Source organism: Cottoperca gobio, chromosome 21, assembly GCF_900634415.1.
Source record: "Cottoperca gobio chromosome 21, fCotGob3.1, whole genome shotgun sequence".
Taxonomy (NCBI): Eukaryota; Metazoa; Chordata; class Actinopteri; order Perciformes; family Bovichtidae; genus Cottoperca; species Cottoperca gobio.
In genome coordinates this window covers 7,914,277-7,933,347 of record NC_041375.1, presented here as the reverse complement: position 1 = coordinate 7,933,347, position 19,071 = coordinate 7,914,277, and the positions used below count along the sequence as shown (strand labels likewise).

Below are 19,071 nucleotides of genomic sequence, written 5' to 3'. Positions count from 1 at the left end.
ACATACGATATGACACATTGCATAGCGGGATTGCTAACAGAAAGTAACTATTATTTATTCTGTTGTGGAAATTGTATACATTTCACACTCAGCATTTGAACAATAACATAAAATGGTTGAATGTAAATAAAGTGAACTATATAGAAAACAGGAAGTCATTTCAGACAAAGTCTTTGTTTATATCTCTGTCACACACACACACACACACACACACACACACACACACACACACACACACACACACACAGACACACACTGTATTGTCACCTAAACCAACATGCACTTGCTTGCAGTTTGAGCTCTTGATTGCAGGTCAGCTAATAACTTGTTAATCCCTTGCGCCCTCTTTGCTCCCATTTACTTGAATTAGATAGAGGCTTTAATTTCACATGCATATTGGCTGACTGCTGCTTGAGTTCAGTATTTCTTAGTTGTCAACAGTATTTTCTCTGCTTTACAGTTTTATGGAATGCTCTATCTATGCAGTGTTTTTACTGTACTTTTTAAATTAGAATGAAATAGGCAATTACTTATTTAGACTGTTTTATATTTTTTAAGTTTTAAAAATGAATGTGTCACTGCATGCATGTTCTGTATGCATGTATTGTTGCATCAGTGTGTGCTACCCTCTCTCTGCCCAGCACAGAGGCAGGGAGAGCCAATCTCAGCTCTCTGTGTTTAATCAGCCACTCCACACAGACAGCCTGCCATAAGAGCAGCGACCCGGGACGTGATGCGAATCAGGATTCCTGATTTTCTCCACCCTCCGTCTGCTCAATGTGATTTTACAGCACAATACTAGCAACATTTTACAGTATTCACAGTGTATTGCTGCTGTTATCTTCTGGCTCTTATATTTAAAATTGAACAGGAAAATCTCTGAGAAGAAGAAACCAGAGAAGTTCGATTAATGGGGCCATCAATCCAGAAACATCATATTTAGCCTGCGGATTGTACTTTTCCCTCTTAAAAATTACATTTCCTTTTCCTTTGCAGACACAAACAGAGCACATAAACAGATCACTGCAGGTGTGATGAATCACCTCTGACTTCTGTTTGATGAAGACTTCAGTGAACACGTCTCTTTCAGACACACATAAAAAAAAGCCCAACATACAAAGAAAAGATAAAAATAAGAGTCAGTGAAAGCAGGTAATGGAGGGAGATAGACTAGGTATAAGTCTAGGTATAATGATTTTGGTGTGAAATAAGGAAAAAGTATAGAGGAGGGGACGGAGAAGGTGGAAAAAGATAATGAATGAGGTAGTGAGGGAAGAAAGTAGAGAGCAATAGAGAATGACATGAACCTATCCTTTAAATTTCTGCATTTACTAAATCTAGCAAAGCCAATAGCCTTTGAAAGTTTGTTATATAAAAAGGCAGATTGCTCTTAAATGAACTGATAATCAATCAGATGTAGGTTAAGACGGAGATTGAAAGTGTTGGAGCCTAGATTGAAAGAGAAGATACAGTACAAATAATGGAGTGAGAGGGTGAAGAAAAGAGGAAATGTCAAAAAGACAGACAGAAGTAATGGGCTCTTGATGGTGTCAGGAAGCTCCTTTGAGACCTAACACCCCCAGTTTCTATTAACATAATGGCACTGGACCAACACAGTCTGCAGAATAGCTGCTGCCCTCAACCTGCTTCTCTACCTGCTTCAGTCTCTCGGATTTGGATTTGTGGTCAAAGGGACCACACTGACTCATGTTTTACATCATCAAACATGCATTTAAAAACGATTGAAAAGACACACATTTGGATTGTCTGGTACATACAGCATATTTATATATTTTCTTCATGTTTTCTCCTCACTTTACCCACATCTACTTTTAATCTGTTGTTTTCTCACTTTGTTTCATATATTTTCAAAACTCTTTGGATACATTAATTATTAATATTCAGTAAATTTACTTTAGTATCAAAGCTTTTGCAGTCTAATTTGAATAGGGTGATGCCCACTACGTGAAATTGATTAATATCTTAGAGCTTTATGAATCTGCTTCAGAAAAATACAGCGACAAGAGGAAAAAGGAGAGAGAGTGTGCAACGGTCGGTGCATCCGTTGCTAGCTAGCTTATAGCTAACGTCTATTATTGGTTGTTTTGGGACAATAATTGTACAGGGGTTACATTTCTCCAAAATATAGCATGGCAAAAATAGTTTTTCATTTACTGTGTAAAAACATCTTCAATTGACTTTTTAATTCAAACATAATTGTCATTGTCAGAATAGAACGTCAGAATTTAAAATATGGTAAATGGGAAAATTAAACATATTTGCATTACAATAAACTACAAGCAAACTTATTTTTAGTTTTTTGCCACTAGTGGCACTGTGGAGCAATGTTGTATAAATGTTTTTTGTATCTCATGCACACGCAAAAGGACGCACAGTACATGTTCCAGCACACATTAAAAACTCATGCTGATAATTTTTACACTTTTACACTAAACAGCAGTTGGTGTAATACGCCAAGAAACGTAAACCAGACAAAACGAAGAAGAAGAAGAAGAAGAAGAAGAAGAAGAAGAAGAAGAAGAAGAAGAAGAAGAAGAAGAAGAAGAAGAAGAAGACTGCTAGCTGATGTCAACATGGATACAAACAATGCAAGATTGAAAATTTAAAAAACAAAAAAACTATATTTATTTATTTGCATATGGTTCATGAGTAAAAACATCACATTTGTTCTCGAGTATAAACGCATAACGCATTTTCATGTCTTTACAAGAAAACTCCACAGGGTAAGGGTTGCCTTCTGATTTTGTTAAAAGGCCCAATAGGCTCCCAAGTCTCAAACTTTCTCTTGGCTGAAGTTTTAAAATTCAAGCGTAAACTGTGTTGTGTTTACAAACATCAACAGTGGATATATATTTTGAGATTCGAGAGCCCTGGTGGCTTTATAACTAAATCAAAAAGTGTATGTGACAGCTTTGAAACTAGGAAGCTAGGAACTATGTGTTTCTGGAGTGTAAACATCTCTCTCGGCTTCACTGGTTAGTGAAGTGAACAGATGGTGAAGGTTAAATCATTTACAAACCAAATAGGAGGGTTCAAAGCACAGAACTGGAAAAGATGCGATGGGCACTCCCCAAACAGTGTGACGATGGAAGAGTTGGTCCGTGCCCCAGCAACAGAAAGATGAGACTATTTCAGGACCTTATTCATAGTCTTAACACCTCCAGAGAGAGGTGGGGGGGAAGTGAAGTGTTGACATTAAAAAGAAAGTGTGTATGCGTATATATGCGTGTCTGTGTCAAAGAGAGAAAAGGAACAATACACAGGGTGAGGGAGACAAAAACTCTGACGTCAGAGCAGCTACAGCAGAGGGCTATAAAAAGAGACCTCGCTTACAACTATGAATGATGTGTGTGTGTGTGTGTGTGTGTGTGTGTGTGTGTGTGTGTGTGTGTGCATGTGTGTGTACATGGACTATACGTGTATGTATTGACTTAAATTGAGCCCATATGGAACTCAAGGCTCCTGTCAATTTTCATACATACATACATTGTGCGAGTAATTTGTGCCATAGACTCACACACACATGCACCTGTGTTTGTCCCTTTTCTCATAAACACATTGTTTATATTGTTGGGGGAATGGCTAGGATAATCTAATAAATGTTGTCTTTTTCATAAAATACTGTAGAAAATCACAAAACTCGAGCTCAGGTTTTAACTGCTGAACTGGCATTTGCATAACCTTGAATTAAAGAGCATTTAATAAATAAATAAGCCAAGCCCTGATCAGAACTGCCGAATGCAAAACTTTCACCCTGCAATGCATTACCATAAAGCATCAATATTATAAACATATATCAGAGAATACACTTTGTTTTTAACACGCATGATTTTACAGTGAGATATTCAGTTTAAACATTCTAATTTAAATCAAAATCAAATCAAATGTATGTATATAGCCCAATATCACAAATTATACATTTGTCTCAGTGTGCTTTACAGACTGTACAGGTTACGACACCCTCTGTCCTTAGACCCTCGCATCGCACAAGGAAAAACTTCCTAAAAGAAACCCCAAAATTAAAGGGGCACTCTACTGATTTTGAACCCTGATGATGTCATCAGGGTTATTTTTTGTGCGTGGGTGGGGTCTAATGAAAGGCACTATTACATAATGAGAAGGGTAGGATTCAGTCTTTTGGAATCTTGATCCATAATTTTGACTACAAGGGACTAAATAGTATCGATATTTCTGCCACTGATGCACATATTTTGACCATTCTTTTTCAAATCTGTCTAAATGCAAGACTAAGTCTCTGGAGTACCCATTTAATTGATTGTTGACAAAGGAGAGGTTCTAAAATATAATTGTCAAATAATAATTAACATATTTAAGTATGGGCACTGGCAGTTAAAATATTACTATGCCGATTTTCAAACGGCTTTGTATCGTTGAAATTAGGGTGTAGTACGGAAATAAACGATCACGTCATCCACAGTTGGAAATCGTTCGAAATCTAAATTTACACATACCACCCACAATCGACAAAGTAATACTTTAAACTGGTGTTATTAAGTCTCTCTCTAATACTTGATCAGACAGTCCTTTCACAAAACACTGATGCCAAGAATTACTACATGATGTCAAACAGTTCTAACTCTAACCCTGTTGGCATGGACATCAATCGTTTTCCTAAGATATTGTTTAACATGCACAAAATTCCTCTGAAGATTTGACGTGTATGTGTATGGTGTGTTTGTGTGTGTGGTCTTACCACTTCGGGGGGCTCCCTGGTAGCCAGGTTATGGATGGCCTTTCCAAGGATGCACAAGGAGGAGAGAACGAACACAACCCCAAGGACTACACATGCTCTGCAGACAGACAAAGAGCAGAGTTTTAGGACAGTTCGCTTCCAAGAGTGTTCTCTCTTTGCTAAATCTGCCATGAGGAAGTTACGTAAAGTTAAACAAAAGCAATAACCTGAAGGATCTGACTCGAGATCTCACACTTTCTCTCAGTTCTTTAACAACTCCTGTCTACCGGCTTGTATTATAGCCAGTGCATTCTTAGACCTTTGAAAATGACATGTCAGTAATAAGTGATATGGCAGTGTGGTGGTAAATCCACTGATGCATCAATTCCCTTCAATAATATTGAAGTTAATTTCAAGCCACATGGCACAGTGCATTATGTATAATGTTGAAGAAAAAACTCTTGTTTGACTGAATATCTTTTTTTGTCTGATTTGAGTGATAATACATGCCTCTAATCCAACAACCAAATGTCTCACCATGATCACAGTATTTGTAAGATATCAGAAGACTGCTTCCAGTTTATTTAAGGCACTGTGTGTTACCAGAAGAAAGAAGTTGCCGCTTGAGGGCGGCACTTTGTGATGTTTGTTCATTAAAACAATATTAGGGATGAGGTGAAGGTTTTGGGGGATGGGACTACAGGATGGTTGCATATGCACACTCTACTGCTCTGGCAGCAATGGAATAAGATGTTGTTATTCCACATCTCTGCAGTTCACAACAAAGCTGTCACAATTCACTGAGAAAACTTTAAAGTCTGCATATGTTTGAGAAATACTTCTCTCCAAGGCACACTTGAAAATTACAATAATTTTGAGAGTCACTCTAGTTCCAGCAATTACATTGGAACTGCACTCACAATTATCTGTAAATCCCATAGCTAAAAAAGAATTGGAGAAAAGATTGCATAAAATAAAAATAGACATTAGCTTAAATACACTCTCTATCCAAAACAGTCTTTGTCCATTTGCCACGACCTAATTCAAAATGGGTGTTAATATCCCCCTATATAACTCTTCCCTACTTGTTACACTTGCCACTTGGGCAGAACCCCCCGGCTTCACTCTAATGACGCCAGAGGTTCTGCCCAAGTTGCAGAATCAATAGCCTTTTGCGTTGCATCTTGATGCAGAAGGTTTCATACGGGACACAAATGCGGACCCTCTTTGTGATTGTCCTGTGTTTGTTTGACCGATCCATCAAACCTGCCTCCGACCCTGAGCAAACGTTCATGCTCTTAATCTGTTAATCTGAGCATCTAATAATGAGGACCCTGCAGTCAACATGTCAAAGTGTCTTTGGGCAAGATACTGAACTACTGTGTATGTGTGTGTGTGTGTGTGTGTGTGTGTGTGTGTATGTGTGTGTGTGTGTGTGTGTGTGTGTGTGTGAATTGTTATCACTACTGATGAGCATGGCACCTTGTAAGGTAGTCTCTGACTCTGTACGAATGGATGCTTTTAGTGGTTGCGAAGCGCCATATAAATGCAGTCCATATAGGCGCTTGTCCCCCCCCCCACTCAAGCGTCGGTATCTGACACCCTGGGAGGCTGCCATATGTGTTGCGTGGTTTTGTATGTTTTTGACTACATATAAGAACATAACAATTAGCAAAGTGTAGAACATTTTTTTGTTTGGGCTAATGATTTTGTACATTCAGGTGTGTAAGTGTATGTATTATTGGATGGAGACTGGCAGCTCAGTCTTTTATCACCCCTGAGCGAAGCAGAGGTGCTGTTGTAAGACGATCAAGGCTCTGTGCAGCCTGACAGCTACTTGATGGACTCAGCTGACGGATTAATAGGTTTATGTTTAGCGGTGATGTACAGCGACATACTGTACAGTTAGTGACCTTGTTCAGTTGGGAATAGATTGCTCCAGTCCTTGACAACCGCAAATGAAGAAACAGAGTTTCTTAAAAGTATTTAATCTGTCAGTCTTGGTATGCCCAACATGACTGGAGGCTTAATAAGACAGGCCTTTACATCCTTAAAGGTGCCAGTAATATGGCAATATCCCAATGGCTGAAAGCTCTGAGTTATTTATCCATCCAGCATGCTCCTGAAATGAAAGGTTAGAAAAAACCCAGATATTGTAATAGATATATACAGCAGTGCGATGCTTCGACCTTGCGAAAGCACAATCTTTTGTTTTTCTAACTTTTCTATTTTTCAGAAAAAGAAAGAAAGAACTATTTAGTTTATTTTTAAGAACAATATCAAGACATGTCACACACATGCATGAAATGACTGGATTATAAGGCAAAGTAATGAAACCCTTACACACTACAGTAAAGAGCGTAAATCGATCCGTACATTAACCCCTCATTCAGTACATTTCCAACACAGTTCAAACGAGGGCTTGCACTAAGTGAGGGAATATCTTTGTGAAGAATGGAGTTCAGAGACTTGGATAACCTACTTCATGGAGCAATGAAGCTGTTGTGGAGGCCCCTGGATGATCACTACCGTACTAAGACATTGTATGTTGGTTTCTTCCTTTGTCATCCATTTATATGTTTTCCATCTCCTTTCTCCATCTGGGGCTTCAGGACGACGGTGGTAACAACACCTGAGAGTCAGATCCTCTGCAATGTGTGTCATCTTTCCTGGGTTTAATATAATCTGTCTAAAAATGGCAGCTCAGGTAAATGACCGCTTCCCCTCTTGCATCCATTCATCCTCCCTCCTTTAAAGACTCCTTCACATGGGTAAAACTTTAATCACCATATGTTGTTTGTCTTTATCAGTGAAACCATTAAAATACAGACAATAGTGAAAATAACACCATCTCTGATTCAAACATGACAGCATTCGTAAAACATTACGTAAAACATTACAAAACTACATTTAGTGGTTGAATTTGTATCTTTGTAAAAATTAATCAAGACCAGGGGGGATTTGTGGACGAAATAAATTAATAAATGAAATGAATGAATACTAGAATAAACGCAGGAGCTCTCTTGCTTTAATGCTGGTAGAGAAGAGTAACCCAAATTGCATCACACGACACAGATTCATCATTAATCAAACATTCATTAAACTCAGCAGGCTGTTTGGTACTCACATATACTCTCTGTGTGCAGAGTGCACAGCTGCTGCATTGCTGTAGCGCCAGATGACAATGAATGATGAGAGGACGTCCAGCGCAGCATTAAACTAAAGCAGAAACATATAAAGAGAGGACAGGGTCTTAACTTCCTACAGTAGTTACATCTAACTTATGACAACAACAGCTGCAGCATTGTAATGACAAAGGAAAGAAAGAACATGTTTAAAATAGCAACTCCATAAGTTATTACAGATCACCAAAATAAAATACAAACAAAATAGTACATATTAAGGTTAGAAACTACAGGTGAATAGGGCAAATATTTGAAGTACTAGATATGCGACATTTGAGGCATTATCTTATATGTGCTCATGTCCATACATTTGCAGAACAGAAAACTGAACGTTGGATAAAGCCAGGTTCAAAATTCTTGTTTTATTTTGATGTCGTTGAGTCAAAGGTTTTTGCAGAGGGGAATTTTCGATCTCTCTTTGTATCACTCCGTAAATCACTAACTACTGTCAAAAGCCATAAAAAAATGTTTTTTAGGAATAGAATTATATATAATTTAGGCTTTGAATGGTATATGAACAAACCCCTCTGTAAAAACCTTTAGAAAATAAAGACAGTAATGAAACTGTAAAGTTTGGTATATGTGGTACTAAAGTGGAGATTTCTGGCTCAGAGTCTGAGAAAGAAACTAAAGATATGTACTCTACAGGTGAATAGGGCAAACATTTTGACTAATATCACCATGAAACCTCCCCAGCTGATTACTTACATTAAGACAATTATTTTTCAACATATTTTCTAAAATATTATGTTTAAATATGCTAATGTGGCATTATCTAATGCTGACTTTTGGTGAATTTAGGAGAAATCTACTGACTCAAATAGACAAAGTTAGTGAAATAAACACTTAATATCTTTTTTTCCCCTAATAGTCTTAAAGAAGCAAGATAGCCCAAACTTTAAAATGTTTTAGCAGTGCCTGCAGTGTCTTGCCTTAAATATTGTTTTTCAAAATAATATGGCATATGATGTGTCGTGTTACATGATACAGTATCAATGCTGCTGAGATGCTTCTGAAAACTACATGCGACACCACACTCAAACATAGCAAATGTGTTGTTGCATATGTTGTAAGTATCACAATCTTATCTGTGGTGTTAGAAATAAAAAGTACAACTTGTCATTTTACCAGCACGGTGAAGATTATGTCAAATTAAATTCCTGCGTGGTAGAAAAATGATAATGTAACTTAACTGCACTAAATGAAATTCAGGGGTTGATAAATATTATTACTATTATTATGATATATGACTTTGTGCTGCATTAGTCAGTTATCCTTTCTCAAAGAAGACTAAAGAAAGTCTTATCTACTACTATGATCTAACCTCTTTGCGTCGGGTTATGTCAATTTATCGTCTTCTTGCTACTTTATTAAAATGACCATAGATAGCCAAGGACTTGCTAATTAAAACCCGATCTTTAATAAAGACATAGCTAGCACTGCAGATTATGATTTATACTCTAATCGCATTATGCTAATCCAATTTGCCCTCACGGAGGATTCATTTTCACTTCACTCTTATTATTAAGTCTTATTTGTTTAACTAATTACACCTAATCACCTCCTCTAAATAATACGAAGTACTTCGAAGCTTTATTTTGGTGAAAGACAAAGACATGTTTAGCAAACACAAAAGGCTTTTTGATATTCAACCTGAGCTCTATGCCCTGCCCCTCTTATCTGCCCTGTTACCTTGGAGACAAAGGGACCAATAACACTTTGGTAACAGGATTTATTAATAAATCATAAAGACCAAAGTAATAACTAATTGATTAATGCAAATGAGGAGGAGAAGGGAGGTGGATACTCACGGCAAAACCAAAGGCTGACGCGCTGTGTCTCATGAATGATACAGCTGTGGGGGGGGGGGGGAGAGAGAGAGAGAGAGAGAGAGAGAGAGAGAGAGAGAGAGAGTTTCAATACTTTAACTGAATACAACATACTATATCAATGTCACATGTTCCCATTGCATCATGTAAAATCAACATGATAGGTGCACAGAAGAACAGAAGTTCATAATGCAAAATTAAAAACTATAAGAGGATTTTTAAGTGTTTCATTGTCAGTTGTTCTTATTGCTCCAGTATCAGTATCAGCACCAGTGATAGGGCATAGGTATATAGACTTTGAAATGTAAAACTGTGTTTTTGTTGGTGGATAATTCATGTCAGCAGTTCTTATGATGCTAAATGCCTAGAGAGTGGAAAGTAGTATTCCCTTCCTCTCACTTCATCAGTGTTAAAACATTTCTTTATTTAATTTGGATTTAAATTTCAATCATTTAAATCTGCATGTATTGATATATTCCACTGGGTGGCAGCACAACAAACAGAATTTCCGTGATAGCAAACAGTTGCTTATGTATACATCCGACAGGTACAGAAATACATTAGTATGTTGTGAGTTGTGTTCCTGGACACCTGACACATGTAAGTCCAATACTCACTGATCAGCTCTAGTTTGTTATCCAACAACTGAGGGAAAGATCTGGCTCTTTAGCGGCACCTTTTAGTCGCTAATGCTGCGTGTCTGCTGGTCGGTGCTGTGATGTTAAACTCACGACCTCATAGAGCGTTTGCACAAGCAGCATATTACGACCCATATTTACAGTTATTATTATTTAGGACATCCAGTGGCGGTAGTAGATATGACAGGAGTAAAGGCAGAAGTCAGGTGACGTAGTTTAAAGAAAGTAGGTGGATCAAACCAAGTCAGGACTTTCACCCAGGAGGCCGCATTCACCGTTGACCTATTTTAACGTTTCACTACATGCTTACGTCTTATTTCATTCCAAACCATGATCTTTTCCTAAAGCTAACAAAGTAGTGTTCTTCCGTAAATAACCTGTTTCATAACGTCAGCCACATGTTTAAAACTGGGACCAATCGGAATCAGGGTCGATTAGCAAACGCTCCCGTGGGTCATCCGAATCATCATCATAAATCCTTTAGTCGTCCCACAGCTGGGAGATTTACAGCTACAACAAGCAAAAGGACAGTGCTGGTGGAAGAAAACAATAAATAAGTAGGCTAACATATTAAATAAAAGAGGCAAGCACAGGTGTTTTATAATAAGATAAATCAGCATCCATGGTACAAATAAGTTGCAGCATAATAAAAGTGGGTGAACCAGCAGCCATTATAATAATCAACAGTATAAGTATATATTGCACATGAGCAGTGTGATTGCACAACGGTGGCATCACATCATGTGGTCGTCTGGGTTGGAGGACTTGTTGTTTTGTAACGTCATTCGAGTAAGGTTGGTTCTATATCGAGTTATAGAGCTCTTAACCAATAACACTTGTTAACATAACAGTGACATTACAATTATGTAGACGCATGAAGGTTTCCTGAATGGGACTGAGGCTATTGTACATTCAGTGCAGTCCTTGTTTAGCCCACCTGTGCTTTTTTGCCCTTCTGCCTGTCCTTGTGTTATTCTGCCCCTGTGTTTCAGGACCGAGTCTCGGGAGACAGCATATCGGCAGTTAAATCACCATGGTAACAGGAGATTTGAGGCCAAGCTGGGAGTCGGGTTGAACTACAGAGCTTTCATCTTCTTCCCCTCATTCTCCGCTATTTGTTCTTTGTCTTCATCGCCTTCCCGATCTTTTCTCCTGGCCTCTCAGACTCTGATTTCTTTTGACACATATCTCCTTCTTTCTTTCCCTTCCTCCCTATATCCCAGAGTCTCTTGTCATATATTGTGATGTGGCCTTTTTTTTTTCTTCATTCATGTTAGAGCTCACAGACATGGTGTGACACTGCATTTTACCAGGTTATTAATGACTTTTCTCAAAGCACTTGACATGCTTATAGTATCACTCAAGTAAAAAAAAGTAGCTTTAGCCTGAACTACAGTTACATTAAAAAGGATGCACAGTAGTGACAAGCTGAATGGGAGGGGGAAAGAAAGGATGGAGAGAAGGTGAAAAGGAGGAATTAAAGAGAGAGGAGAGGGTAGTCCCAGACAGAGCCCTGATACAAGGCAGATGGTACTAGTCAGGCTGGGTGTGTAACACTGCCCACACACACACTCACACACGTATGCTGTCCCTCTGTCTCGCCTGTAGTGGCGACTGTCACCCAGAGTCTCCATCACTTTCTTACATGACCTCTTTCTTGATTTTCTTCTCTCTCACGTACCAACTCTTTTTCACACACACCACACCACACGCACACACACACACACACACAGACACAAGCTGAGCTGAACCTTCTTCAGCCCCACGAGACCTCCAACCCATCTGGAGAGTGTGAGTGCTTTTACAAAGAATAAAAGGCTAAAATACAGGGTTATGGGACAATTGGAGATTTTCTAATTAACTGCACCTTTGTAACAATACTTGAAAATATATTGTTTTGTCACTTTGAGATATAGCTGTTAATGAGCTGCTCTCACTTCTGCAAACATGTAACAGCATGTACTGTTGTGTAACATTGGGCCTCACACAGATATAAGAACAAATGAATAACCATTGATTTCTGGGATTCACCAATGTTTTCAAATGTTTGCTTTTCTCTTAGGTAAAAGAACATTTTACAAGATGTCAAGAAAAAATAAAAGTCTTGTTTTTACAGTCCACAAACTGACCAATGCAAGGATTTTTTTATTTTTTTATTTGAGGAACATAGAAAAAGGTATGAATATTAAATAATCAAATTTAGATTATCGTATGTTTTAGAATAATTATAATGATTGGGTTATTTAAGAAATACTATTGGTCTATGTATCCCTACTGCTGAAGTCCTTTATTTCTCTTCAATTCTTGGTATTCTTGAGTATTTGCACATGGCACAACCGCTAAACAATCGGCCACGAACCTAATTTATAATCTAGAAAGATTCATCATTCAGCACACTAATGTAAGAGTAGATTTGGATGGTTAAGAACGTTTGGTGTATCTACAGTTCACTTCTATTATTTTTAATATAAATATAAGAAGAAATTAAGATAATATTGCCGCATGATGCCCATTGATCTGATGTTTGATTTGAGCTAATCATATTTAGTTAATCTTCTGATTTTTTCTTTATCTCCACTAAACCTGTGGAGAGATATGTTCAATCATGTGTATCTGTCTGTTGGCAGGGAATCTCACATACTACTAAACTCATCAGCCTAATATTGTTCGTGCTTGTTTATGACTGCATGCTCAAGGACCTCTTATGGCTTTGGTGATTCACAGTTTTTGAAAAACCTATTGTATCGATTGTTTGTCGTCATTGACTGCTGACTCCTCAATCATCTTAAGGGGCTACAAGGGATCAACAACTGCTTCAGTAGCAAAAGGCATTTCCCCCAATTGGCTAGGCTAAGGGACAATTGAGTAAGATTCAGGAGACTTGGAAGAGAGGAGAGGGAGACACTTTGGCAGGGATCTGCACTTTTCTAGTTATGATATGCCTTGTGTCGAGAGACTTGCCTGGATGTCACATCTCCTGAACAGAATTGTTGGTATATGCATATAATGCTGGAAGCTAGCTCATTAAAAAATGATTTTATAAATGCCCTTTATCGTCTGTTTTACACTGTGCTGCCAGAATGCCAAAGGCAAATTTCAATTTCATGTATTTGACAATAAAGTTCTTATCTTATCTAAGACATCAGGGTTTGACTTTTAAATATTGTGGCTCTTCAGGTCTGGCATAAAAAGAAACACTGGCTCCTCGTGTACTGGCCCAAGAGCTAATAGAGCCTCATGACTCTCCTCCTCTGCGGATGACATGGATTGACCCATTCAGAAAGACCCAGTAGACCACACCAGCACCACACACACACACACACACACACACACACACACACACACACACACCCACAATCGTGTTGTGTGCATGAGGGTCTGTGAACTTGCAAGCGAGTATGTGGATGCCGTCATTCCTAAATGCTGTACGGATTATTTTCTGGCCGTTAATGTCTAACTAGTTGGCCACACTTGATACTTTGTTCAGAATTCCCCGTTTGTTAGTTGTTAGAGGAGTCAAACTCCTTTCTTAAATTCAAAGAAATAATTTGTCAAAGAAAAGTATAAACTAAAAGGTCTCTCTTGTCTTTCCTTTCTTTACTTCCATTTGCCTTCTGTGTTATCTTTTCTGTGATTTAAGGGTAACGGGTATACTTCCGGTGATGTGGGGGGTTGTGACCTTGATGATAATTGTCTCTTGGATCTAAAAGTGTGTGTGTGACCATCTATATTCCAAGAGGGCCTCTGATCAGAGTTCAGAGCTGAACGCTGCCATACACTGTCATGGGTTCAACCTAGGTTAGTGGTTTCCATCCGGTATAATGCACACACCTCAAGAACGCATACAACTCCAAGTTATGACTAATTACCTGGTTGATTATAGGCAGATATCATTGGGTTCATAATGTCAAATTAGTAGAGTTTCCTTTACAGAGAAATTCCAATGTTGATATGACTTACAAATGTCTATATGTTCGAGACTTGTGACTGCAGTGTATCTGTGACCAGGAAAAGCCATGTCATCCTTTTGTAACTTCAAGGCCATGTGTAAAGCCGTGGGAAATTTGAAGTGGCTCAGAGTCAACATTACTAGGAAATCAGTTGTAGTGATAAGGTATAGTGAATTGTTCCATAGAACATGTATTAAAACGAATTTCCTGACTGTTTTTTATGAATTTGTCATTGTGTAATAAATTGTTTATCTGCAACCTCTGTCTTCAAATGCAATACAGTGAGTCAGCTGGAACACAGATATGCGCACACGCACGCACACACACTCTCACACACACACACACACACACACACACACACACACACACACACACACACACACACACACACACACACTCACACACACACACACTCACACACACACACACACACACATACACACTGCTATGTTTAATATTCAGTTCCCAAAAGAACAGATGTCCTCTCTCTGTGTCTGTGTCATCAGTCTAGAATCTCATTAGGGAAGCGTTTAAGATCCCTCAGCTTCATCACCAGCGTCATCTCCTTGAGCCTATTCCTACTGTCTGTCTGCGCTCATTTAAACACGTAGTAGTTTAAACACAGTTTTTGTGTATTCAATCATCGGACCAAAAAGACAAAGACAAAAAGCCTGGCAGTCATTAATTTTTCCAGTTTCTGCTCTCAAACTCATATGCCAGCCGTCTGTGTGGTTACCGACTGCCAGCAAATCGATGCCTGTCTCGGGGAGAGCATACATTGTTCTGTGTTTCATCCTTTAGGGTTGTTGGTTAATCAGGGAGGCAAGCGTGCATGACCAGCGCTAACAAGACAGGGAAAACAGGAGCAAAAGGGGAGAAGAGGAGAAGGTGGAAATGGAGTGGTAAGTGGGAGGAAAGAGAGAGGGAAATCAAAGGGGAGAAAGAAAGAGGAGGAGAAGCATAAACTGAGCGGAGGAGAGAAGTGGATGTGATGATTAAGGAGGAGCTGGAGGAGTAGCGTAGAGAGACTGGAGCAGCAAGAAAGGAAAAGGAAAAAGTCGAACATGGAGTGATGTGTGTGTGTCTCCAAATAACGTGGTTCTTTGCCTTTATTATGTTGCTTTATTTATTATAATAAAACACTAATCCTAACCCGTCAAACATGAGGTCATTGTGCCTATTTGATTTATTTCTAGGAATTTCTATTCTATTTAATTCTATGTTCCCTAAAGTGGACTCCGATGTCCTGCCAATACCTGCATGACTGTATAAATGGTTAAGACTTGGCAGCAGTAAAAGTCTAATTATCAGTGAGTTATGCAAGAACTGGGGCTCGTGCCAATACTTAACACCCATACTCGCTCTCTCGCTGTCTCTCTCTCTTCTCAGTGTTCACTTGGCACTGATTATAAGCACAAGATAGATGAAGCAGCATCTGATCAGACATTAATTCCAGACTTTGAACTGTTGTGGGTGTTAAGGACCTGCGACCAAGACAACGGATTAGCATTTCTAATACCAAAAGCAATAAAAGCTCTTGTGTTATCATGTCCTCTGTTTGAGATGATAGGCTACCTGATTCCATGTGTTTGAGATAGGAGCTTACAGTGTATACCCTGACTTACTAAACAAATCTGTATGAAAGTGACCGTGATCATATCAGGGAAAAGTCGTTTTTACAATATGTGTGTGCTGCCAGGTTTATTCCACTGATGCCCTATATTGTCTTTTATGTGCACTTACATCGATAACTTTATGCTGCTGACATATTTGTCAAGATGTGCGTTTGTTTGTATGTTGAATGTTATCCTGAACAAAGAGCATACTATGTTTCCATGACACTCTCTGTAAAAAAGTATTCAAATTAATTCATTTTAATTATCATGATAACAATTCTTTTTTCATGGTTCAACAAATTATATTTTATTTTTAAATCTAAAATAGTTTAAAGACTACATTCATATCTAACAAATTGTATATTATCTAAAATACACTTCACACACTGTGTGTACACACTGAAATGTGTGTGTATATGTTCTGAAATGCACTTTTCTTGTGATTTAAGTACAGAGTTACTTGCAGCTAATGGAATTGATGTCAAGAAAACTTGGAGTCTCAGGCTCTGCTCTCTCCCTGTTTGAATCCTACCTAAAGGACCGCACCTACAGGATAACTTGGAGAGGGGCTCTGTCGGACCCCTTGTCAACTCACCACCAGGCACCTCAGGGCTCCGTCTTGGGTCCCCTCCTCTTTTCTCTGTACACCAACTCAGTTGGCTCTGTCATTCACTCTCACGGCTTCTCCTACCACAGCTACGCAGATGACACTCAACTGATTCTGTCTTTTCCCAGATCTGTAACTAAGGTGGAGGCACGGATCTCGGCTTGTCTGGTTGATATCTCTCAGTGGATGGCTGCACATCACTTGAAACTCAACCTTGACAAGACCAAGCTCCTTTTCCTTCTGGGGAAGGGCTCTCCCAGCCAAGACCTTACCATCAACATCGGCACCTCTCTTGTTTCCCCGACTCGGACTGCAAGGAATCTGGGTGTGACACTGGACGACCAACTGTCCTTCGGTCCCAACTTCAGCTGCAACAACCCGCTCCTGTAGACACACTCTGTACAACATCAGGAGGATACGTCCCCTAATGACTGAGAAGGCGACGTAGATTCTTGTCCAGGCTCTTGTCATCTCCCACCTTGACTACTGCTACTCCCTCCTGGCTGGACTGCCTACATGTACCATCCGACCTCTACAGTTCATCCAGAATGCAGCAGCCCAACTGTTCTTTAATCTACCCAAGTTACGCTGTAGTAACTACTACAGCGCTTCTCCGTTCCCTTCACTGGCTACAAGTGGTGGCCAGAATCTGCGTCAAGACTCTGGTGCTGGCCTACCATGCTGTGAATGGATCAGCCACTTCCTACATCCAGGCCATGGTCGAACCATACACCCCAGCGCGTTCACTTCGCTCAGCATCGGCCAATCGGCTCACTACTCCCTCACTGCGAGTGGGACCCAGATTCCCCTTAAACAAAACCAGCCAAAATGGTTGTATAGGATGCATAGAAATGGCAATCTAATAGTGAAAGTACTCCATCAGTCTCCTAAACTAAACAATGTCCTACTTGCAATCTTTATTTTTCAGTTTTTCAATGACTACAACAGCTCAAAATCTAAATGTCTCTAAATGTTACTGAAACTATTAATGAGTTAAGTCTCACTAAGAATAGTTGCCTAAGAAACAGAAACGTAATTACGTCCTCCTCTCTGTTCCTCAAGGGCAAGAGCTCAATTCAGGGTTGTGTAAAATCCAATTACATCACAAGGAGAAAAGGAATAAACTGGAAGACAGGGAATGAGGATGAGAGAGACGAGCAGAGGCAGCAGCAGATGGACACACAGACATAAAGTCAGACAGGGAGACAGTGTGGGTGAGAGGGCAGCAGAAACAGCGTGAGAGGATGAAGAAAGTAAGAGAAAGAAAGAGAGACCTGAGAGAGGTTGCAGGAGCCACTCTCACGCTGCCAACCAGTGACTCTCTGAGATTCCAATCTTATCGAGGTTGACTCATCTGCTCTGAAAAACTGAAAAAGATTCCCAACAGACACATTTATCGAAGTTGAGGAAAACCACTTAACGGTCCCAAGATGAGGCGAGGAATGCAAAGTGTTTGAAGAACAGTGGTGTGTGGTTCAAAAGCAGTTCATTATATGTGTGCCGCTAGAGTGGTGGTAGAGCTGTTATTGGCACATTGTAATGATAAGAGTAATGAAAGGCCAGAGAGAAGAGTAAGAGAGCTGCGCAGAGAAGGTACAGCCTTGTCTACTCAAAATGACGTTCCATGCAACAAAAACTGCATTGTCAATTAACAATATACGAAACGTATTTTGTCTCGTACGTTTGTTTTGGATGTATTACAAATACATTTCTAATCAAAATTCACTGAAGACTGTGTACGGAGGACGTATTTATTATTACAAAACAAAGTTGTTTTGTTTCAACCACGTGTTTAAAACTGCGAAAGTCATCTAGGAGAAACAGGTTTTCCTGGAAACCTAATTGAGAATAGAGTTTAATTATATTGGAACGTTATTTTGTAGGAGACAGGAAGGTTGGAAGGGAACAAAGGAGGGGAAAGCTTCAGGAGGAAGGGGCATGGTTGGAGGAGAGCAGACAGTGATGAGAAATTATGCATAATTAAAGATTTTTATGCAAATACACCTGTCAGGGCTGAAATTATGCAGCAGGGCTGGAATGGAAAAGAACATCGCATTAGACACTGTAGGTTACAATACTTCATAGTTGAAAAACCACTTCACTGTCTATTTTTATTTGAAGTATTGCAAGGTGAGGTAAAGGTAAAGCAGCTTTAAAAGTTTTGATAGTTGAATTCCAATGACTCATATTGAATATGAAAACAAAATAATGTACTGTAAAGCTATTCCTGTAATCACCTGTATGTAATTATTGCAAGTCGCAATAAGGTTGGGGAAAGAGTGCGGTCTGGTTTTATACAGAAAGAGGTCACAGTGACTTGAAGCATGAGACACAACATGCTTATTAACATTGAAGCGTAAACAAAGATCTCTGTCTAATTATAACCAAAGTGCTTTTGTAGGCTAAGCCTAATCACAGGCGGGGGTCAGGAAGCGAACCATGCACTGGTGTCAGAGTCCTGCTTTGTGCGTCTACAATCCACCCCTCTCTTTGACTCTGTTGCTGTTTCTTCATTCATTCAAAACACATTGC

The 19,071-nt window shown here is 39.2% G+C and overlaps 1 protein-coding gene across 1 annotated transcript in view; it reads right to left on the bottom strand.

The window, feature by feature from the left end:
• Positions 1–19,071, bottom strand: part of tmem163a (transmembrane protein 163a) — a 65,875-nt gene that overhangs the window by 8,862 nt on the left and 37,942 nt on the right. Inside the window, exons 3-5 of the mRNA XM_029459618.1 lie at positions 9,711–9,754; positions 7,842–7,933; positions 4,736–4,832 (exon numbers count right to left, since the gene is read on the bottom strand). Coding sequence (XP_029315478.1) covers positions 4,736–4,832; positions 7,842–7,933; positions 9,711–9,754 — 233 coding nt within the window. The remainder of the gene's footprint in view (positions 1–4,735; positions 4,833–7,841; positions 7,934–9,710; positions 9,755–19,071) is intronic.